Genomic DNA, 24,241 nt, shown 5'->3' on the forward strand with positions numbered 1-24,241 from the left:
GTACCAAAAATAAAAGCAAGCATTTCTTTCCATAGCAGGAAGACAGTACTTTGGGAAATTCTAATCTTAGTTGCAAATGTCAAGATTACAAACTGGATCTTAGCTAAAAGTGGACCTCTGCCAGAGAGCTCCTGAAGGTACATTTGGGACAAGCAGATTCAGGACAATGCTGAGAGGGAATCCAGTATGGAAAGAAGCTCACATCCACTGTAAAATGCTCACATAGTCTAAAGAGGCAGAACTGACACCAACTGAACACAAAAACAACCAAACATAGCAACAGTCACAAACATCAAGAGAGTAGAAGAAAATCAGAGATGAACACAGACAGATATCATATTCCATCGTAAAGCAGCCTCGTGTGCATACACACACACACACACACACACACACACACACACACACACACAGAGTTTTGGGTTCACTAGGACACATGTCAGAAACTGACAGTGTGGGAGAAGATGCAGGCTATGAAGACATGAGTGGAGTGTGAAGGGCTTCACTTTCAGTGCTCCCTGTAAGCACGCTGTTTAATAATTTGTGCTCTTGGAACCTCATCTTTACCGGCAAAGGGGAACGATGGAAAAAATTTATAAGAGGGTTGTGAGGACAGATTGTAATGGATAAACAAGAAAAATGTTTCCTAACAAAACTCTGACATTCCCATTATTTTCAAAACTGCAACTGCCAGAAAGAGACTAGTGCTCCTCACCTGCCTAACATGAGAAAGGCTTATGTAAACCTTTGACAAGTGTGAGCTACTGAGAACTAAAATGTCATATAAAATGTATGTACAAAAATTGTTATTGGCATCAAGTTAAAGCATTCCATATGCTACCAAGCACTTACTGTGTACTGAACATACCCAGGAGACAAATGTCTCCTTTGACCTTAACTCTAATAAGGTATTATATAACATATATATCATATATTATATATGTGTGGACAATATATCATATGTGCATGGCTCACTATTGCAGGGATTATAACATGTAACAGAGAAGGACTACACTGAAGTCAGTACTATGTAAACTCCAGAGTCACCAACATTGTTATCTTAGGACTTGGACATTGTCCTGGGATATGGAATACACCATGGCCTGAATGCCAGGGATGTGGGGTTTTGTACCATTCTCTAATACCTTGTAATTTAAAGCAGGCAATTGCCCCATTCTTTCTGCCTCAGTTTCCTCATCTATAAAGTGAGAGTCTGTACTAACTGGTCTGTACAACATAACTGTCCTCACAGAGAGATAGGTTAGAGAAGTGCTGGGTAGCACTACTTTGGTTAAGAGAACACAGAGTGTGAATTTTTACTTCTGTAAAGATGAAAAGGCTCTTAATTTATGCCTCTGAAGAGAAAAATCTATCATTACCAGGGGAGAAAAAACAGAGTGAACTTCCAATTCTGTAATGGCATTTGTAATAGGTCTCTCAAGACAAGGCAGACACAAGGTCCCCAGTTCACAGGGTAAAGATCCCCGAATAGGTTACATGAGCTGAGACAGCCAGGTCTCAAGAAAGGCCTCCGGCTTAGAAACAGAGAGCTGAGAGAGCAGGTTCCAGGGTCCAGAGGCACCTAGGCAAGTGACAGGTGCTGCTTCTCTGGCAAGGTTGTGATCCCCAGGAGCCTTCTGTATCATCCCCAGGGGCTTGGTTAGAAAAGGAAACAGGTTGGAGATTATGCAGCATTCCTAAGGTTGTGTTTTAAACAGAATCTCACTTTATATTCAAAGTGTTATTAACCTTTTAAAAACATGACAACCATTCTCCTGAGAAGCAATTTTACTTATACAATAGACAGGCACACCGGGGCTCTTACAACACATTCCCATTTTGCCTGTTTACCAGGAAGCTCAGAACTGAGTCGTGACCCTCCTCATTACCAATTAAGCAAATATGAATATCAAAAATTTGTGTGCTTATTTTTCCACAACTACATGACTTCATTTCACTCTACCTATGAACCTTAGTTTCTCACCAGCTGTTTCTTATTTCATTCACACTATCTCCTTACCCCATACTTCTTATTCCTTACTTTATGGTATGTATCACTGTAAATCACTCATAATGATTTTTTTCTACATTTAGACAAGGTATAAATACAAGTTACACAGTTCGGTTAACAGTTTTTGCCCCTTAACTACAAGAGAATTCAACCTCAAAACTCTACTTATTTCTAAATACATATGATGTTTGAGTGGAAGATGTTTTAAAATTAAGGTGCATACAATTCAAACATTAATGCAGATATGTGTATGATACTATCTAGAATAGCATATAACCCCTGCCCTGAAAATTTATAGACCTTTTAGGAGGGTGGCCCAATAAGCCAAAATGCTTTCCACAGTAAAACTAAGGTATTATTTTTCCATTTAGGTACCTTTCTCTATTGTACAAACAATGGTGCTCAAAATATTATATGTCTAGGATATAATTTTAATGACAAAGCAGAAAAGAGAGACTGGCTATTTCCAAAATGAATTAGTCACTAAAGGAGTCTGTAAAAATTAAAAGCAAAGACATTCACATTGTAATTTTGCTTTAAAATGCATAGCTACCACTCAAAATGGTACTTATAGTAATATCTAATTGATCTGTGATTATTTTAAGCAAATAAATATCCTACTGCTCCAGTTTGTATATCTAATATGATGGATATTGGTTGTTATCATCCATGTAATCTAGCTCACACACATTCAAAGTCTCTGAGGTCTTTAGTAATTTTTAGGAGTGTAGAAGGGCCTTGAAAGCCCAAAAGCTGAAAACAGCTAGTAGAAAGACTAGACCTGGACAGATGGAGGCTTGCAGAGTGCCTGCACTGGTGAGGGCTTAATTAACACGTATGTTTTACACATTGTGCAGACTATATATCTTCCAGAAGATGAGTACAAAGCTACTACCTGACTGTGTAGAATCTTAATATGTTCACTGGAAGAAGTGGTAACTGGATTTGGTATTTTGACCTAAATACTTATAAACAAAACTAAAAGCTTCATTTCTGCTGCAAACCCTCACCTCTGTCCTTAAAAAGCATCTCGAATCATAAGTCCATAACTATTCTCACCATTCTTCCTAGTGAGAGCACAGAGGAAACAAGAATCAGAACCAAGTAAGATGTTAGTTTTTCTTTTCCTTCCTTTCTTTCTTTTTTCTTTTGTTTTCTTTCTTTTTTTTTTTTATGAATTAAGCCTTAAACCAGTAGCTAGGCAACCAATGAAGTAGCCCTGACAACAGGAAAGAAAGAAGGCAATGGTTGCATTCAGCCAGAGCCTACACACAGCACCATGGAGTTGCCCAGTGCTACTGGTTCAAGTGCAAAAAGGAGCATTAACAAACCCTCATTACTCTCTTCTAATTTTATACCACCTCTGTACATATTTTGTTTGGAAAACACCAATGCAAGTATAACTATAGCTATTTATCTCAGAGAGAATACAGAAACACGTGTTTAGGTAGCTGCCCACAAACAGTGATGCATTCATTAAAATGTATGTTTGAAACTTCGATATACACCTCAGCTTAGATTCCAAGTGAAACAGCCCATCTATCTTTGGAGACATAAGGAACAAATGCAGTGATGGAGAGAAGGCATGATGGGAAGAGTGGCCTTAGCTGATCTTTGCTTCCTCACCTGTGAAACAGGACCAGCAGATCCTTGAACAGATCGGTATGTAATAAATAGTATTTTTGGAGCACTATTTATAATAGTATTTAAAGCACTATTTAAGCATTGTTTGTCATGTTGTGAAAGTATTGTACAATATCTTTTGAGCTGACTGCTGTTCTGCCTTGCAAACAAAGACGACTATGGCCTCTGTCCCTTCCTGTGAAGTCTGCACTGTGCTCTACATTCCTCCATAGTGTATTTTCTTGGGAGCAGATTGACTGAGGAAACACTGCAACAGAGCATGCCAGTCAATTGCAAAGACAATAATCCCCATTAACTGGTTCTGTGTACACTTGATTTGGAAAGAGTAAGCACCCGTTGGTCTGTATAAGGAGTTCAGTCATTCCACAGTTTGCCAAATAGCTTGCTCTCGGTATTGATCTTCTGATTACCCTTATCCTGTCATGCAGCAGTGAATATCTGAATCAGCTATTGAAATAATGAGAAGTTGTGGCAACTGAGCATCAGAAGCAGAGTCTCCTTCATGTGTTTCTTTCCCAGGGAGAGGCTACGCTTTATGTCACTGTGGTGTGGATGTTCTGAGTTTGCAAAGTTAGGTGAGGACTAAGGATCCACACTTGTGAAAATGCAACAGTGGCTTTGAAATAACTAACAACATATGTACCATGTTCCTCACCTAAGCTCAGTGAGGAGCTTATCAGTGTTCTATTTTACTTGACTAGGAAAAACATACCATTTGAATATGAGTAATGATTGTTGCTATCAAATACAAGGCAGATTTAAAAAGAAAGTACGTATTAAAGTTCATTAAATCAGAAGATAAAAAAGCTCTGTACCAACAACAAATCATGTCTGAATATTATCTTGTTGGCTACACCCAGATTCTAGCAGGTCACTAGTACATGAAAGTTCCCCGAGGGTCAGGGAGATGGCTCGGAGGGTAAAGACACTTGGCAGCCTGCCTGAGATCCTAGCACAGTCTCCAGAAGCCACATTAAGGCAGGAGAGAACTGGCTCCACAGCATCCTCTGACCTCCACGTGTGGCACACGTGCTCACACCATCATGCACACACATCCGATAGAAACAACAAACACCGGCAGTTTGGATGCACACCTTACTAAACCTGGATGGAGGTGGGTGGTCCTTGGACTTCCCACACGTCAGGGAACCCTGATTGCTCTTCAAGCTGATGAGGGAGGGAAACTTGATTGGGGCAGGGGGAGGGAAATGGGAGGCGGTGGCGGGGAGGAGGCAGAAATCTTTAATAACTAAATAAATAAATTAAAAAAAATAAAACCTTAAAGTTCCTTTGAGGACAGAAAAGCAAAGTGCATAGGTGAATTTGTGAGCAGCTTCCTGTTAGGGTCTTCGCAACCTTCACTCTGTTCTTTAGACACTGTGGCCCCAAGACACAGTAGTCCCTCCCTTTCTACTAGAGTTTATCCAAGAGAGGGACAACTAAATGAGCACAGAGTTGGCACACGGGTTTAAAGTGAGAGAGAAGCCAATACCAAAAGAACGTTTTCCACATGAGATGATTGTTAGACTCATCCTCAAACAGCCTTCCAGGGAAATGAGTCCCACCTTCATCTCTTAGCCCTGATCATTGAAACTCACAAAGGTAAGATGACATACTTAGGTAAGACAGACAGAAAACACCATGGACAGAACAGAGACCCATGGTGAGTCCACACCAAGAGCCAGGCTCTCTCTCATCTATTTGTGGCCCCACCTAGCCACTTCTGTTTCTATGTCCACACCACTCAGCCTTCCATTATGAATCCAGAGTAATAGGAACAAGGCACTGTGGAGACAGAAATCAGCATCTGTATGGAAAGCAGGAAGTTCATGGTTCGTTATACTATATATAGCTTTTACCTATTCCATCAAAGGTTTGAGACGGTCAGGGCAAAAGTTGTTTCATATGCTCAAGGCTTAAAGTATCATAGAAAGCTGCTAACTAAATCTGATACTGTTCTCTCTGTGGAAAGAGTAACCTGGATGAGGAACACCAAGACTTAACTCTGTTTCTGCTGTAAGTCGCTTACAGTCAGTAAGCCCCTTCCTTTCACTGGGCCCATTTCTCCTCTGTCACCAGTAATCATGGCACCAGATGGATGGAATGCTGACTCCAATACCCTTGTTTTTTGGTGGTGGTGGCTGAATGGTCTGATGTGCTCTGATTTTGGCAGACCGGGCACTATGAACCGTCAGAGCAAGCTCTCTAGCAGTAAGCTCCACCTGCCTACACTGCAGCTCCAGTTGCAGCCACTGTACTTCAGACACAGGTAAGTGCAGTCCTTTGCCACTGTGCTCATTTGGACGTCTCCGGAGGATCAGGATCTTTCTCAAGCAATTCCCTGAGGGAGTGATGGCCAAGGCCACATCTGTATGCCTGCGCATTCTGCCCACTTCTGAGATCTGTGACCTGACATGAATTTTGTATCCAACCACTGAGTATACACAGACAGACAGACAGACAGACAGACAGACAGACAGACACACACACACACACACACACACACACATACACGTCAAACATACCACAGACCATTCATGAAGAAGGCTACCCTGACTCACCTCTCTCCTAGTCAGATGCCCTGAGCTTAGCTCCATGATATTTATAAGTAGTGTGACTGAAATTCTGTGGTGGATGGCATAACAAAAATACTTAGAATTGTCAAAACAATACAATGTGGTAAGGAATTCACCATAATATGATCATATGATCTAATCGCACTGGTGCTCCAGCACAGATGCGGCCGGCTGGTGTTCTTGGTGGGAAAAGCTGACGGATGAGACTCAGCCTTCTGCCGGCAGGACATTCACAGTGTGTGTGCAGAGGCTCATGGAGATGAGGGCACAGATGACAGACCCTGAGGTGCTGTCACAGTCTATTGTCCACACAATCTAAGTATTTAGCAGACCCTGCACACCCTGCAACAGCCACCCAGAGCATCTCCACTGGCGTCGTTCTGGCCCATCAAGTCAGTGATGTTTCATACTAAAGTGACAAAATAAAGATTTGCTCAATAAAGTGAAACAGATCATGGGTAAATATATATTCATATGGACACACATGAGCCTGTGTGTGTGATAAAAACACAGCTTTCCTGTGTCTGGGTCTGTTCACTAGCCCACAGTGGTTATATATACAGAGTCTGTTTACTCACACCTAGTGTGATGAACGTAACAGACAATGGTTGACACTGGGATGTGCTGCCCCATCCCCTTCAGCACTGGAAGGTTCTCTCTCTCCTATTTGGCCTTGCTTCAGCTAAAGACAGTCACCTCAGACAAGATCAAGTCCTCTTTTCAGGGTAGCTTTTTTTATCCAAATACTGATTGGCATGAGTATGCAAAACTAATGTCCCTCTCGAAATTTGGAGCAATTTTCACTAACGATGGGTCCTGAAGCTTGTGAAGGGGTTGCTGGTGGAGGCACAGTGCACCATTTCCTCACCCAGTCCTGCTTTTCCCTGTCCCTTCTACAAATGTCGATTTTGGAGAGTACCCCCCCACACCCCTGCCACTAACATCCAGCGGGTAGCCCGCTTCCCAGGGAACTCAGGTGTGTGCTATGTTCTTCTGTAAAGAAGGTTTAAGTGGAAGAGAGAAGTGTGCTTAATAAATGATAAGGCCATGATAGCAATGCTATGAAACTTACCTAAAACTGTGACATGGGGTCCAAGAAACAAATTACCATGTCTATTTTACAGTTTACAGGTCTTTATAGTTAAGGAAAACTGGGGCAGCAATTCAAAGCTGGGCAATTTTGAAGCCAGATAGCAAACTGGATTTGTCCCAATCGACTTCTTAGTCTTACTGCATATTATATACTTAACCTTTGACTTGGAAGAAAAAGTGAGAAGAAATGGCGATGTTCTTAAGGAAGGAAAGTCACACCTTTAGGATGGAGCTCTGCATGGTAAGAGCTGAAGCTGCCTCCCTCAGGGGGCTCTGAAGTACTGCTCTCCATACATTCCGCTAACTGCAACTAGCCCAACTAGCCTGGCAAATACAGAGATCTTCCAATAAGGCCCACACACCCACGCCAATCACCTCAAACAGCGATCTTGTTCAGGAGGCTCGAGATCCTCTGAGAAGAGCTGATAAACACATACAGCATTCCTAAAGAGCACGGGCTTTTCCGTGTCTCACATCCAACCCCAGGAACTGTATCTACTGACACAATGACTCCCTCAACTAGGGACACTGCTTCCTGTTCTGTAGAAACCACTTTGCAGCTTACCTTCAGGGACTCAGTTCTCTTCAATATATTGTAGGTTAGATTATAATTTACCAATGTGTTCAAAGTCAGCCTTACTTCTCGCTTTTTCTTTCATGCCTTCTATGGGGAAAATAAAATGGTTTTTTTTTTCATTTTAGCTTCAGATTTCTTCCTTCCTCACAAATGAATTGAGAAAAGTCAATGGGAAATAAAAATTAATCTTTGGAATTTGAAGTGTACAGTGTCCACTTTTGACCTTTGGCTCCAAATGATAATAGTAAATAACTACATATAGTGTAAGACATTAATTTCTTATTTACTACCCTATAGATATGTGTGTGCACCTACGTTTATATATGATGTTCCACATCCTGTAGGATGCTAATGGCAGTCATAGGACAGGGGAATGGAGGGAAAATCACATCTTTACTTGGCTTTGGGAAGACATCTCTCTCTGTCCATATGAGTCTTAGAGTGTCCCATCCTATTACCAACCCCATCCTACCCTGCACCCCTAGTCTCCTAGTATGGCCCAAGAGTACAGCAGTATGGTCAAAAGCTTGGGCATGAGCTATAGTTGTGCAGATCTTGTAATGGGTCACATTGTATCCTTAACAGAAAAGTCTTAACTTTATGCAATTGTGAATTTGAGCTTGTTTTGAAATAGAGTTTTATAGATGTCATCGAGTTAGAGTAAGGTCACAACAGATTAGATGGGTTAGGTAGCAGACACACAGACAGAAGGCAAGTAGGAAAGACAGGAGGATATCGGGAGAAGGCAGAAGTAAGCCAGGGTTCTTGTAATAATTAGAAGGCAGGAAGAGGAGGGCTTGGCCCTCCTTGAGAGCTGCAGAGAGCATGGCTGTCACACCTCGCCTGCAGACTGGCCTCCAGAGCCGCAGAGCTTAAGTCCCTGCTTCTCTAGGCAAGCCAGTGTGTAGTCACTTAGGAAAGGATTACACCTGTGCTTCCAGACGGTCCTGCCACACAGGAACACAAATAGCACTGCACACCTCCCAGCTTCTTCAAGAGCAAATAGAAAAGCCCTGTGGGGAACTGCAGAAACCACAAGCTTTTATCTTACTGTGCACACTCTGCCACCGTGTCCTCACTACAGTTAGCCAGGACTGAAACAAAGGGGAGACTCCTGGCCTGAGCCCAGCAGCCTGCAGTTTTAGTTCACTAAATGAACACATGTCAGTGTTTTTAACATTTTATTAACAGCTACTACTATTGTCTATTACAATATTCATCTGTCCCTCTCCAATAGCCCCATATTTAAACATAAATAGATAAGCATTTTCTCACAGTTTAGTGCCGGGCAAGTATTTGTGTATAAAAGGAATGAATGAGCTGTCCTGCCAGGTGCACTCCTCCCAGTCCCCCTTTCCCACCCTTCTTCAGTGTCAATGAAATCTCATTCACACACCAGAGAGGCCCAGTGTGGGATGAAACGAAGAGGCTTCTCAGAGTCGCCCAGGCAGTGACTTCTACCTCGTGTTCTCAGCTAGCCCCTTTTCAGTGTGACTCTCTGGCCACACTGGCCGGTGCTTGCATAGCTCTACCTGTCTGGAGTGCCTCCACTCTGATCCTCCTGCAGCCGCACCATGACTTCATTCAGGTCTCTATCCTGAGTCATATCCAGACAGTCCGTATTGCCCCTTCTGAAATAACCGCCCTAAGCTGGTTTCTTCCCTTTAACTTGCTTTTATTTCCCTTTGGTTCCCAGCCATGTACTGACACAGCCTTCTCCACAGTCTCTGCCCCTACTGGTGTGTATGTTCTTTAGTTCCGGCATTCACTCCAGATTTCCTTACTTCTGCATGCGTCTATCCCAGAACAAGCACCCGATAAATTGTTGTGCTGAATCAAAATGATGAAAATCAATTGCAGTTTGAAATTTGCTTGTTTTGTTTTTTACTTTTGGATAGAAAGCGTAGCATTAAATTTAATGGTGAGCTACAATTCACTTAACCGTTACTGTGTATCCTTTTAAATATTGTTACATTCTATTCTCATTCCAACTACACAATTTACAGTCTTTGCAAGAAAGTCCCTAAAGAGTGCAGCCTGGGACAGAGAGACACCAACAGGCAGGTAGATTGAGTACCTGGGAGGCAACCTAAGTGCCAGCCAGCAGTAATGTGAGCATGTGACACAGAGCAGATCTGAGTAAATGACAAGGCGGCCCTCCAGCTGGAAACCCAGATCACTGGTAAGAGCCAGGAGCCTAAAGAGAGATGAGAGTGACCCCATGGGCCTGCTATGGAGTGGGGGAGGGATGCAGGGTTACCTTCTCATTCCTGCAGTTGCTCAGCCCCATATTGTTCATGGAAGACAGTTTCCCATCGACCCCGTGTGGCTGCTGTTGCTGCTCCCGCTGGATCTGCTCTCGCATCTTCCGAGCCTCCTGAATGGCTTTCATCACTGTGTCCTGGTCCCCAAACAGGGCAGGAGAGTTGAGACTGGACAGGATATCTGCATACATAGGGTGCATTATTAGAGGTGTGTGGGGACAGTCCCTCGAGTGCTGACTGTGACCCACTCTCCAGGGGAAAACTGTATTCTCTGGACAAGGAGGGGGCACATTTGTTTTTAAGAAAACTACAACGCTAGTTAGAGCACAGAAAGCCTAGTGAAGCAAGCTGTATTGGCTCAGGGTACAGCTAGGCCATGGAGGTACCCTGGCCCTCCAGGCTGGTAGGCTGTCCCACACCCTCTCACAGATGACTGGTCCTAAGTTCTAATCTTGCATGCACAGGGGAAGTATTTGCCACTTGTGCCTCCAGTTATCAATGCTCCTACATCCCCTTCCTAGCTTTCTATTTGTCTATTCTTTGTGTACAATCTTTCCTGATAGGTGGGGGAGGAACAAGGAGGGAAGAAGGCAGAGAGATGGCTGGGATTTCTGTCCAGACACTCTTGTATTTGGTGTGTTATGTGTAGGGGAACAGTTTGAGACCTGTGAGGGTACACGGGTGTTATGGTGACATCTGTATGTGTGTGTTTTGTGTCCATCGCAGAAGCGAGGGGGTGGAAGGAGCACACCACGTGCTCCTTTCTCCCAGAGCCGGCTGGTTAATGACGCATTCTTCTTATCACGCTGCCTCGGTTGTTTACCAAGAGGATGGCAACGCTGCCCCATCCCTAGCTCGGACACCCACTGCTCCCAGCCTCTCCTCCCACCCCCAATCCTGACATACAGCGAAGCAGTATGTGTGGCAATGGCTTTCACATGAGCACAAACCCTCAAATCAACTAAGAATAAACATTTTCTTCCATTATATTCCATGTAACCCAGAGGGGAAAAAAGGAATAGAAACTAATTTTCCTCTATGCCTTGTGCTTTACTCAGCTTAATTGAATACTTTGAATCAGTTTTTCCATTTTTAGACAAAAGAGGCCAATTATTTGATTACTGTTAGATTTCAGCTGTTGTGTATTTGACATTATCTACTTGTGTAAGGTCCTTCCTATTTCCTCATACATGGGTGTGACAGGCATGTATGCATATATGCAGACACCTCACACAGACAGAGAAACAGGGAAACCACACTACAATCAAGCTCATGCCACACACCTTGTATGCACAACACATGTGCATATCTGTGTGATTTGTGAAGTTCCAGAAACTGCCTATGAAAATGTTTTTAAAAGTCAGTTTCTTTATAGGATATTAAGCTTTTTTTCTTTTGAAGTTTTCTGGATAAAAGGGCCACCTTCATGCAATATTCTGTGTAGACTGCTCTAGCAGCAGCCGCTTTCACTCTGGGCCTCCCCTCCATCCCCCGACCTAAGACGGCTTCTCTGCTGCTGACAGGAACAGGGCCTGTGGCAAAGGAGCTCCTTCCCTCCTTGCAGATGAGCAGCCCAGGAACAAGTGCCTTCCAGACAGAATGTGGAAGTGCACTGCACAAGGGCCACTTCAAGAGGAAGGCTAGTTTTCCTCTGTTGACTTTCTTTGTTCTCATCTTCCTACTCCCAAGATGCCAGCCAAAAGAAGCAGTTGGCAGCAATGGTCCAGGCATGCACCTCTTCTCTTCTCAGTGGGCTTCCCTGGCAGGGAGTGAAAAGCTGTGACTCCTATGCAGCAAGCCTGACTGGAAGTCAGAACAGGCTGTTGCTCACATCCTATCCTAACGCCCAAGTGTCAGAGAGGGCACCGCATCTCACCCTCAGCCCAGTCGAGCACACCTCGACCTGGGAGCTTCCTGAGAGCAGCAGGGTATCTGTCCTGATTCTGCTATTTCACAGCCCAGGTCTGGAGCTCAGGCATTCTACCAGTAAGAACTAAGCTGCCTAACTTGTAAAGTCAAGTGAAATTAATAAAGAGGAAATCTAGATAAAAAGAGTTGTAGTGGTCTACCCACACATCACCGTGTCCAATCATAATAGGCAAGAGGCTCCATGATTAGATAACATAAGGAGGGGAACATGGTAAAGAAATGGAGGGTCAAATTCCCAACCTCTTTGAATCTCATAACTTTATTTGGAAAGCAAGGGACAAGAAGAGTGTGGTAACAACATCCTTAATGCATTTGGTTTGTTCCTGCTGACAAATGTTTTCTTGCCTATTGCTTCATTCTACCCAAGAACATGAATGTGTTGGGATTCAGCTCCTAGTCTTTCAAAATAGAGCTCCAATGTGCTGGACACTGCAAGACCCTTGTCAGGCAGACTATTCTTTTCTGGCCTACACAATACTATTCCCCATGTAAGTGTAGGGTTTAGGAAATACTAAAGTCCAGAGCCACAACACCAGCCAGTGAAGGTTTTTGGTTGAGGCATATCCTGTTGTAAAACCCATGCTTTTGCTCCACAATTTCAAACAGCTGTGTGAAAACCTCTAGAGAGTCTTGAAAAAGCAAGAAGGAAAAGGCACCTTGTGACATGGCTTCCTGAATGAAGCCAGTTCTTGATGTCCTTACAGAATTACTTTTAGGCAAAATGTTGATAAAATTAAGGCCACCTCCTTACTTGTCTAATGGCCGGGATCCATTATCATCTCAAAAAAATGAATCCTGGCAGGATTTGTGACATTTTTCAAAAGTTCTAGTCACCCAAGATACCAAGTTGGGTTCTGGTTCGGTGGAAAGAATATCACTATCCTTCCCAAAGAGCACACAGGACCCAAGGGCAAGGCATCCTGGCCAGCGTGCTTCTGTTCTAGGTCACGGGTCCCTTCCTGAAGTGGACTTTCCCATTTACCTAGAGAGGATCCTCTCCCCAGGCTCCCTCCAATGGGGCTAGGGACGCTGCTCTTGTTCGGAAGGTTGACAGGGCTGGTTTTGCTGGCTGGGAAGAGGCTCTGGGTGGGAGATGTTGGGGACTTCACAGGCTCTGCTGTCTTAGGCCGCGATGAGAGATTCAGCGGCTGGGCTGTTGTTTCATCCTACAAGAGTTTAACATAAATAATTATTTTAAAAAAGACAAATGAAGCACATTATCACTTAGTAAGCCACAGTTATTTTACACCTCCGAGACAATGCCACGTTCTCCTACAACAATAACAAAAGAAGCTAATTATCTACCTCCTTGAAGATTCATCGGAAGGAACCTCATTAATTTCCCTGTGTTATGCTTCTATTTACATTAACTGTGTAGTTGGATCATTCTTTTTGCCAAATTAAAATCTGAATTAGCTCACATTACAGCTTAATTTCCTAATGTGTTTTCAGGGATCTAAATTAACCTAGGGCATTTACAAAGAATTATTTAAAATTTCAGTAGCTCTGTAGTGCTTTTGTGTTCGTCTCTCAGAAAAGTTCCTGTGACTATAAATAGTCCCTGCAGCTAATTTTTTAATATATATTTTAAATCAAACAATTGCAAGTACTTTAGAATGGAAACATGGAGAGTCTTCTTTTGCTCTCCAGGGCCCCTGCCCTCAGAGTCCCATGCCACACCACAGGCTTCTATGTGGCTTTCTGGGTGTGGGTGCTCTTGTGGTTTATATTCTGGTCTCTATTCATGTTTAAAATTAATTTTTGTGAAGAGTAAGCATACATTATAATTATCTTTTATATACTATGCTATATGCAATTTATTTTTCATGTTTAAAGTGATGTCTTGTTACAATCTTTGCTACATATATTTATGGAATGTCTATTTTAAGACCATATCCCTCCACACTGAACCCAGTATTTCCATCTCTGGCTTGGAACTCTAGGATAGGCAGTGACTCGAAACTTCAGCAACTTGTTTTCATTTTGTCTCATTTATTCTACCATCAAAGAGCTGCAGATAATAATCATTTCAGAAATATGGATATGAGTATGTGATTTAAAGGTTCAATGTTAAGATCTACATTATTGCATTCTGAAGCAAAATCATCAGCAAATGTCAGATTCTGTTTTGTCACTGGGAGGGCACAGAGAACCTGCTTTCAATGACATTATTGAAAATACACAACGGCATCTGGTAACAGAACATTCTCTCCCATGGTTAACATGTGACCTCACTGAGGCTTTATTTCTCCATCTATAAAAAGATGGCCATATACTACGGGATGTCAATCAACAGACGTGCCAGAAAACAGCACTGGAGGAGGAACGGCGAGAGGGAGAGCAGGGACAGAGAACAGGGCCATGTGCAGAGCTGGCCGTGCACCAAGCATTACACCAGGCCCCTCAGTGCATTAGCCCACTCAGCCACCAATGCCACCAGGAGGATGGGCTAGACTACTCAGACTTTACAAACCGGAAAGTGAAAATCAGAACAATGAAAAGCATCTTCCCAAGGCCATCGAGGGAGGAAAGAATTTGAGTCTAATTTATTGGACTATAAATCTCCACCTCCCTTTCTACCAAATGAGCAGAGGAAAAATCATTTGTATATTAATGTAGTGATGATCTCTGTTGTTGTTTGTTTTGGTTTGTTTGGTATTGATATGAAACAAGTGCTCTGTCCCGTCTGTGTTGCAATGCACTTTATATTTAGAATAGGACATGTTCTGGGGAAACAAGATTACATCCACTATGAATGTCAAAATTATCTGATATACTAAACTAAATTGCTTCTTTTTGCCCTTAATTCAAAGGATATTTAAACTAGTCTCTTCCTTCGTGAATATTGGAATCATAGCACTTTATATGCTGTTTGGTTCATATTCTCTATACTGCCTTCATTTGGGGTTTGCTAAACTTCTAAAATGTCTGAGTTTAGAGTTTTTGTCAAATTAAAGAAATGTTCAGCTATTATTTCTTCAAACATAAATTCAATTCTTTCCTCTAGTTGCACGTGCCAGACAAACCCTTTCCGGTGCCATTCCGGGACCGTCTTTCCTGTGTTTCAGCTTGCAGAGTTCTGTCCTATGACTTCTCTCTCACTGCTTTTTTCCTTCTACAGGTGTAGAAACTGCCACTAATCCCATCTAAAGTGCTGCACTTATCACTTGTAGGCAACTAGTTACATTTTCTGTGCCTTGTCTTACTCTATTGATGTTTTCTTCAATTTCCTTGAAAATATGGAGTTTATAACACCCTTTTCAGTTTTAATATCTCTAACTTATTACTTATAACTCACAATTAATGTCAAATGCTCTCTATTATAATCATGTTAGAGGGACAGGATTGGGTTTACTTTTGAGGTTAAAGACCCACCCTCCAGACAGGATCTGATTATTGGGCAGTGCTCTTCAGACATCGATGCTAAGATCCTGGGACAGCAATTTCTGAAATAAGTGAATTCTAGACTGGTCCACGTTACTATGGAGAAGGAGTTGTTGGTAAATGGTACAGGTAGCTTGGCAGCCTCCCTGAGCTGAGAGTTCAGAGGTTATAAATGTTAATGTAGGCAGAACTTTTGAGGCAGGGTACCAGCAAGGTCAGATCTGCAGAAAAAGAGAGAGAATGCTACAAAGCTGCAAAAGATTGGACTGCAGGTTTAGTTTAGGGCTGATCAGTAAGTGGGTATGAGTGTGGGGAGAGTGAAGAAGAGAGTAGGCAAATGACTGCACATCCATGAAGGACTGAGAATGCCTTACTCTCCCAAGAACACAGTGCAACGCTCCCTTGACGCACATACAGGGCATTAAGTAAAGTGTCCAGGAAGTTGCTGCCTCATGATGGGGATACACTACCCTGAGATTCTTGGTTGTTCTGAACCTGACGAACAAATATGAAAAGTACATCCAAAGAAGATCCAGGGGTTCTATGTCTCAGTAGATTTCTGATATTTAAAAAGATGCAAACACTTTAACAGTCAACACTGTGGAACTCAAAATGTATAGCATCTATTTAATAACGATGGGCTTACACAGAAACATGAAAATACAAATAAAGAAGAAAAAATCCAATTTCAAAATGGACATGGATGATAGAGCTAGCAGATAAGATAAGAAAAACTTAGAGGTGGCTAAGATGCAGGCAAATCACTCTACTAAAAGCTGGAAAAAATTGACAAAGACCATGTCATCAGTCTAAAATATATAATCTGAGAAAAATTTATGTTCTTTCTATGTAAGGACCATGAAATTTTGAGACTTTTTGACAGGGTTAATTATATACCCCTCCCCCCAGTCTAAGATAACACAAATGCTTGTCAGGGAAAAGGCTGCAGGGACAAAGGATGCCTTGCCAGGTTGAGAAGGCTTTTGCTGTATGTAGAGCTGATAGGTGATACTCACCGTCCAGCTCAATAATTCTGGATCTTTCTCATTGTGGAACTATGTAACCAGACACTTCCATCCCCTACTTCCGCTTCTTCATGACCACTGTGAGGATCCCCACTACCACTACCATTTATAGCATGCTCGTTACATGATAGAGAACATATGGCCTCATGTAAGGCCCATAATATTATCAACTCCCAGATTACAGTAACAGACTTTTAACAGATGAAACCCTGTGTTTATCTCATTAACTTCGGCAAACATTGCCCTGCAATATTTCACTCTACCGTGCATGACCATTCTCTATAGAGGGAAATGGCTAGAGTGAGGACCACGACTAATCTGGGTGAAGAAATCTCCTCAGTTAGTAGACTGAGTTTACTTCCAGAAGTTCTTCAGTAATAGGAATATTCAATTTAAATGCTCACTTTATGTCTTGGTTTATATATTTCTGCTCACATACATAATATATGATCTAAGAAGTATAAGAAATGGCTCCTTTGTTACTAACATAAAATACTGTCAAGTCAAACCATACAGAACTCTTACGCCTAAGCATTTGCATGTGGTCAAGTGAGTAATAAAATCTGCTGGCCCACAGAGCTGGAATGGTAAAAGCAGATAGAAACTTGAATTTAGCCAGGGAACATTTACTCATCCAGTAAAGGCTTGGTTTGGTACAGTTCCAGTTGGCCAACTTAAATTACAAAATGACTTTTTCATGTTAAAATATTTAATACCCAAATAGCCCGAGTTGCTGGCGTTTCACATACTCTTTCTCTGACAACTATGAAGAGACTTAGTCCTTGGGTTGAGCTGCTTGCTGTGCTATGATTCGGATTCACAAATAGGTTTTTGGAATATAAAACAATCTATTTCTACAAACTTACAATTCCTGTGTTATTGTGACAGCTCAAGATTTCTAACAATTAAGTGTAATTTCACCCTGTTTCTCTAGAGAATCTTTAAGTTCATATTCATGAATGGAGCACAGACAGGTCGTCTGGAGGATGCTCATGTGTTTAGTCTTCAATACTTGGAGTCCATTATTTTTGCAGACTTTCTGAAATCTCAACATTGCTATCTGCGATTTACTAAAATCAAGCAGCTTCAGTGACTGCAGAGCACCCACTAGTGATATCGGTTACTCTCAACTGTTTGCTGTATGAAGATCCAATAACTGCCCAAACTCCCTACATGCAGTACTTCTGCAAAATTACAACCATGCATTCACACTTAGCACACCTCTCCAAGTTCACAGTCAATTTACATACAGCAACTGCTTCTCCAAACTGTGTGAATTTATTAATTCAATATAGGAAGCAGAAACAACCCCCCCCCCAAGCAACCTGTACTGTGAAGGGACCAGATTTGAAGTGTCTGATCATAGCCCTTGTCACCAAGTACCCCTGCCCCCAGGGGACCAGTTTGAGGACACTGAAAATCAGTTAAGAAAAACATGTATCAACACTCTACCCATAACTGTGAAAGCCCATTTATCCTGTCGTAATGACATGGTCAAAAGCACCACCAGCCATTGATATTCCTCAGCACCGCTTTGCAGCCAGTTCTGAAGAACAGAGTGCCACAAAGCTACGCCAAGTCCAGCATTAGATCCCCTTTGATCCTCTCAGGGATCCTAGGTCATACTCTGATACGCTGAGTGGGCTCCCCACCTGTTTAAGGAATGTGGATAAGTGTTGCAGGTCTGTGACAAAGACTGACAATAAAAGCACAGCCATTCCTGCCAGTGAACACTAAAAAATGAAATCCAGACTCTGAAGGGAGAAATTTTTTTGAGGAGTGAGTTTTTGGAGTTAGGGTAGGATCTCACAATATAGCACTATTGTTATCAAAAGGCAAGCACCTGTTTCTCAATGCTCACTCATGGCGTTCCCCATAAAGAGGGCTGCTTACTCCCAGCATAGCCCGCTTCACCACCTTTCTTACAAAGCTATTTTCCAAACCATTTCCATAATCCTGCAAAGCAAGTACCTTAACTTGAGTTACAGGGCTGGTCCCTCTCTTTTCATTTTTCATCCCAGTAGGTGAGACCGCCCCTGCTGTGTTTGGTGGCTGTGGAGTTGATGGCATCTTTGCTCCAGGTGACACCTGCATGCTGGCCAGCTGAGCGGCATAGAGCTGCTGCAAAACAGAGAAGGCGACCATCGGTCTCATTAAACGCGGCTGGGACAGGCTCAGGAAAACTTACCGTGCTGCCAGATAGCATCTCTCACAACCCTGCATTCCTCTCTCACTTTTTTAAAGAGGAAAATAAGAAAAATCAAGTAACTCAGAAAGGCAGAGGACTAGAATGGGAAGCATGGTACTGTAAGTGTTCCAGCAATGACACCATGGGCTGGGACAAGACTGGTCTCTTGAGAACTCGGTTCCTTCAATTGTACTAAAAGGAGTTTGGCAACCAGCCTATGAGATCCCTTCTAAGAGCCTGAAATCACTATATAATGTTCTTTAATATCTGGCATGTCCACTTGTGAACTAAGAAACTGAACCGAATTTCCTTGAGTGTCCTTGATCTTCCCATACTTCTCTGGGGTTGCAGGTCCTTGAAGATCAGTGCTGCCCCTAAGCCCCTAGCGTCCCCCAGCAGCCACCTCCCTCTCAGTCCTTTCTCTTGGCAGTATTTAATGACCATTGACAGGGTACAGCCAGATTGGAAGTCATAGAAACAAAAAGATCAAGCTTCTTTTCCTGGTGATAACCTTGTGTCCCCTTTATGGCTAGAACAGCTCAGCTGGTGTCTCCCCAAGTTCTCCTTTGGATTGGGACTCTGGGCTTATCTCCCTCTGTTTCAACTGCTGTTTCTTGGGTCCTTTCTAAGTACTTGCTATCTTGCTATCTTATCCATCCTCTGCTCCCTCTTACAACCTGATACTATTCATCTTAAAATGATCAACATTAAGTATATTGAATTAGATGAATGTAGACTCAAGATTGAAATATGGGCCAATGTCACTTTTAGATAATTTTAACTTTTATCAAAATAATGTTATTCATTATTTAATAAATTCAATATTACTTTAAGGCCTTTAAATAAAAAGAAAATCACAACAGCACGGTCACCTTAAATAAGGTAAAGCCTCTACAACCATATCTGATCACCTTGGCCTCCCCACATTGCCCTCCCCACCTCACTCCTACTTTGAGGAGACCATTCCCTTTCAACTTGATTGACTTTTCTTACTTATCACCTCATTTGTATATGTTTATATGCTGTTCTCACACAGGAGAATAAAAACTTAGCTTTCTACCTCACCAGCTATATATGCCTTCATGTGTCCCTCTAATAGTTTAGTGTAAAAGTCAGAGATTCTAAGACAGTCTTACTGCTCATTCTACTCTGGCACTATTCGTAGCTGAGCTATGCCAAGAACTATACTTCATTCTCCTCTCCTAGCCCCTCTCTCTGGTACCAGGATTGAAGCTAGGTCCTCAGGTTTGCTAGGTAATGCCACTTAGCCATATTTCCAGACTTCTTTCAATATTTTATTTTGAGACAGGCTATCATCATGAAGTTATCCAGGCTAAACTTAAACTCACTCTGAAAGTCAGACATACCCTGGACTTGGGAACCACCTGTCTCAGTCTCCCAAGTAGTTGGGATTATATGGATTAAATTCAGCAGTAACTCTTCTCTTTAGCTCTTTGTTAGATTTAATATTTGTATTTTTTATCATTTATCTCTCATTTATCTCTTTCTGGTTTCTAGAACTATCATGGGGAATTCAGACTCTCCCAAAGACCAAGAAACCTCAATACAATACAGTTGAATATATGGCTAATCACTGTATACATTTCCCACCTCTTAGAGATACCTTCTAGAATTCTCTACACTTTTGCTCCAGCTCTTCATTAGACCAGTGTTACACAGAATTCCCCTTGTCTCTCCTATTTTTGATTCCATTTTCTGTCTGTCATGGCTTCCTGTTTCTTAGTTAATTGTCATATTTTCGATAGTACATACCCTCCAGGAAATACCTGAGAAAAGTGCCCGTGAGGTTAGTATTTTAGCAACAAAGGACTCAGGAAACTTATTATTATTATATTCCCTTGATACAGAATTCTAAGTTAAAAATTATTCCCAGAATTCCAAGGACAATGACTTACTGTCCTTTTACTCTTATTGCCAAGGAAGTCTGATGTCATTCTGATCTCAGATTCTTTGCATGAAATCAGTTTTCACTTGAGACAGCATTCCCTTCTTTCCTGTATACCAAGTGCAGAGATTTCCTCCTGAGGGCTGTCTGCCTGTTGACTTTGAACTCACTGGTCTGGAGCCTAGCTCTTCCAATGTATAAAACCACATGCTTCAACTCTAGGAAACACTCCGAGGCTCCCCATCAACTCACACTAATAAATGTTTGACATCCTCATGAACCCTCTGGTTTTAGTTTTCCCTTCTATCTCATACTCTTAAATGTTTTATTCTCCTCTATGACAGATTATTTCCATCAGCTTATTCTAAGACTTCTATGAACTTTCCACCGTCACGATTTTAAGGATCCTTTTTGTTCTGACTGCTTCTCTTTATAGCACCTTGTTCACTATTCTGTTGAGTAATAATAATGATGGTTTTGTGTTTATTTTCTGATCTCTGCACTTCTCTCTCTCTCTCTCTCTCTCTCTCTCTCTCTCTCTCTCTCTCTCTCTTCTTTTAATCATTTGAGCTCTTTCTTTTATAGTTTTTGGTTGTGAACCTAGCCTTTAATGAATGAGCCATCTCTCCAGCCCCTGAACACTTTCTCACTGAAGGATTTCTAAAGTCTCTGGTGATCATTGACTAACATAAGTGATATCACCAGGAGCTGACTGGGAAGTCTAGCTGTAGGGGGACAATTAGTGAATGGCAGGCTTCATTATAAGATTATGATGTCGAAAGTAGACTTTTTTCCCTAGAGAATCCAAAGTGTCAACACTCACATATTGTTTCTCTTACCCTGGGCCATTTTATTTGTTCTTAAAGGGATACCCTCAAATCCTCGTCTTGGCTTGAAGATTCATTTGAATGCCACTATTATTAGGACTGATGTTCCAAGACAAAAACCTATAAATACAGCTTCTCAAGCGGTCAACCTTTCAGTCCCTTGCTTGGGCTGTATGCTGCTAATGAATGGTGGGAGGACTCAGTAGCCTTACCATGCATCAGGCTGAGGGGCCGTCTTTATTGATTTCAATCAGTCATTTTGTTGACCATTCTCCTCCTATCTGTGCCTTCAATGGCATATCACCCTTTTCTGATAGCAGTTATAACTCAAATATCAATTTCTCATGCCACTCAAACTTTTACCAGCTCTCTTTCTATTGTACTCAAAGGCTGCTACATCTAATGCTTAACTGTCCCTGTATTAGGACTTGTGTGAAAATGGTAATAAATGAATGCGTAATTTGCCATGGTTAACCCACAGTCAGATATCACAGTCTTAACACTGCTGGTACCTAAAAACATCATTCAAATATTTTCTTTTCCTCTTATAATCAAGATTAAGCCAGTACCTTGATGGTCAGATTTCTATATAGAAAGCTTCCTAGTTCATCAACTACAGAAAAAAGAGCTCACACTTAGCCATATTAGTAGAAGAGAAAAAACAGGTGGTTTGTATATAATTTCCAGCATTACTATCATTCAGATGGACAAATAAAAAAAATTATAGTAATCAAAAACAGACCTTTCAGCACATGTAATTAAATGAAAGCTTAATAAAGAATAATTTGCAAGAGCCAGATGCGCCTATGTCATGATTGTTGCTTTCTTTGGAACAATTTTTCTAATATAACAAGCCTCTAAAGGAATTAAAGTTTCTTAATTCTATATGCAATGACTCAGTGGCAAGAAAAATTCACAAGTACGAGTCAAACTGCTATAATTTAGCCAAAGGAAAGGCTGCAGTTTCACTCCTTTTTCACTTTAATGGATCTTTTTCTTTTGAAACTCAGCAAGGCTGAGCATGCAGCTCAGTTGGTAGAGTGCTTGCCTAGCATGCGCAAAGCCTGGGGTTCCTTCCCAGCACTGCATGAACTAGGCATGTTAGCATAATGTCTGTCATCCCAGGACTTGGGAAGTAGAGGCAGAAAGACCAAGAGTTCAAGGTTCATGCATACCAGCTTTGAGGTCAGTCTGAACTACATGAGACCGTAGCTCAAAAATAAATAATTAAACAAATCAAAACAAGTTGGTAGGACACAGTAAACAACTTCTCTGAACCTTCTGCTTGGACTAAGCCAGCAAAGCAAAGTTTGATACCGAAAGACATGGATAGAGGCAGCTACAAATAGAAAATGCATTGGCTACTTTTGGGAGCTATAAACTATAACTGGATATTAAAGAGCCATAATTTCTTAAAGATACAAGTTCTTAAAAAGAATCTACGCCTCATCAAAAGAAAGCCTATTTTGTTTTACTCAATCTCGAATCTTTCGGAGAGCTGCAACTAATAATTCAAGGGAAAAAAATTTTGGAAATAAGTCTATATTCTAAATATCTGACTCAATTAAAATGACCTTCAGATTTACTGGAAAACATAATTAATTTTTAGAAATAAGGTAGTATTAATTGCTTTCTCTGAAGTTCTAACAACCATTTCATACCCATATCCAAAAAGTTCTACTTAAATGTAACAAGACCCATAAACTCATCCTGCTCAGAACCAGTTCTTGTGAGTTGTGATTCCTAGAGCACCAGAGTCAGGGAAAAGAGCCACTGAGTGGAGTGGACAGCAGGATTCAATAAGACTCAGTACAACAAGCTTTGAGACAAAACTCAGAAAATGGAATACGACAAAAAGAAAGCAGGCAGCCATGAAAATCAGTTTATCACATTCTACCCAATGAAGCATAATCATTTAGCTGTAATTATCACCTTCAAATTGGAGATTTTAGATTTGATTTAGATAATAAGAATGCAATTTATCAAATAGGCATGTATTTACAAAGCAATTTCAGAGTTCACTTTCTAAGCTACTGTTGGCTGAATGCATTCTGCATGCAAGGCTCTGCACTGGGAGTGGAGGATCCAAAGGCCCAAGCATTCAGCCCTGGAGGTGTAAAATGGAGCTCTCCAACCTTTGACTGGCAGCATTCCTGTGGTGTCCATCACTTCAGAAACTTGTGTTGGTCAAGCATGTGTTGCTTCCTATCCTTGACAGACTGCAAACTTCCTGAAGACATGAGAGATCTATTTTTTGTTGAATGCCTGACACTAATGACGGCAGCTCAGGAGTAACAAGTACCCAAGGATTATTTTTGAATTGACATACTACATAGATCACTGAAGAGCTGCTGCAAATGAGACAAAGTCACACTCAGCTATATTTATTATATTTCATGAAAAATGTAATAATGTAGAATTCTAAAAAATATAAAGCCAAGGGAATATACACTCAGTCTTTGCTAAGTTATATTGTTTTACATGAGTAGAGGGAGAGGAAAGGGAAAAGAAGGAAAATGAAATTTAAGTCACAGAGGTATGAACAGGTCTCAAAGGGATCCATTACTTTATATACCAACCTAAGTACTGATTAAAACATAAATTTTAAAAACTATTTTGTTTAACAAAAATGTGTATTTTAAAACTGGCTTTATAAAACAACAACAACAACAAACAAACAAAAAATAAAGTAATTTGATAGCATATTTACTAGGCATTAAAGAACTACTAGCTCCACTGAGGTGTGCTGCCAAAGTTCGTCACACAGATAACAGATGGAGCATAACTAAGGAAGAGCACCAGGCCTTCCTTTTTCATATAT

General features: G+C 41.5%; 1 protein-coding gene across 6 annotated transcripts in view; it reads right to left on the reverse strand.

The window, feature by feature from the left end:
* Sox6 (SRY-box 6) overlaps nt 1–24,241 on the reverse strand; it is a 556,070-nt gene that overhangs the window by 58,451 nt on the left and 473,378 nt on the right. For all 6 annotated transcript variants that reach the window (XM_026781359.1, XM_026781360.1, XM_013347706.2 and 3 more), the window contains 3 exons: nt 18,471–18,620; nt 13,073–13,256; nt 10,158–10,342 (listed from right to left, as the gene is read on the reverse strand). In XM_026781359.1, the coding sequence (XP_026637160.1) occupies nt 10,158–10,342; nt 13,073–13,256; nt 18,471–18,620 (519 nt within the window). The remainder of the gene's footprint in view (nt 1–10,157; nt 10,343–13,072; nt 13,257–18,470; nt 18,621–24,241) is intronic.

The sequence above is a fragment of the Microtus ochrogaster genome, chromosome 8 (assembly GCF_000317375.1).
Source record: "Microtus ochrogaster isolate Prairie Vole_2 chromosome 8, MicOch1.0, whole genome shotgun sequence".
NCBI classification, from domain to species: Eukaryota; Metazoa; Chordata; class Mammalia; order Rodentia; family Cricetidae; genus Microtus; species Microtus ochrogaster.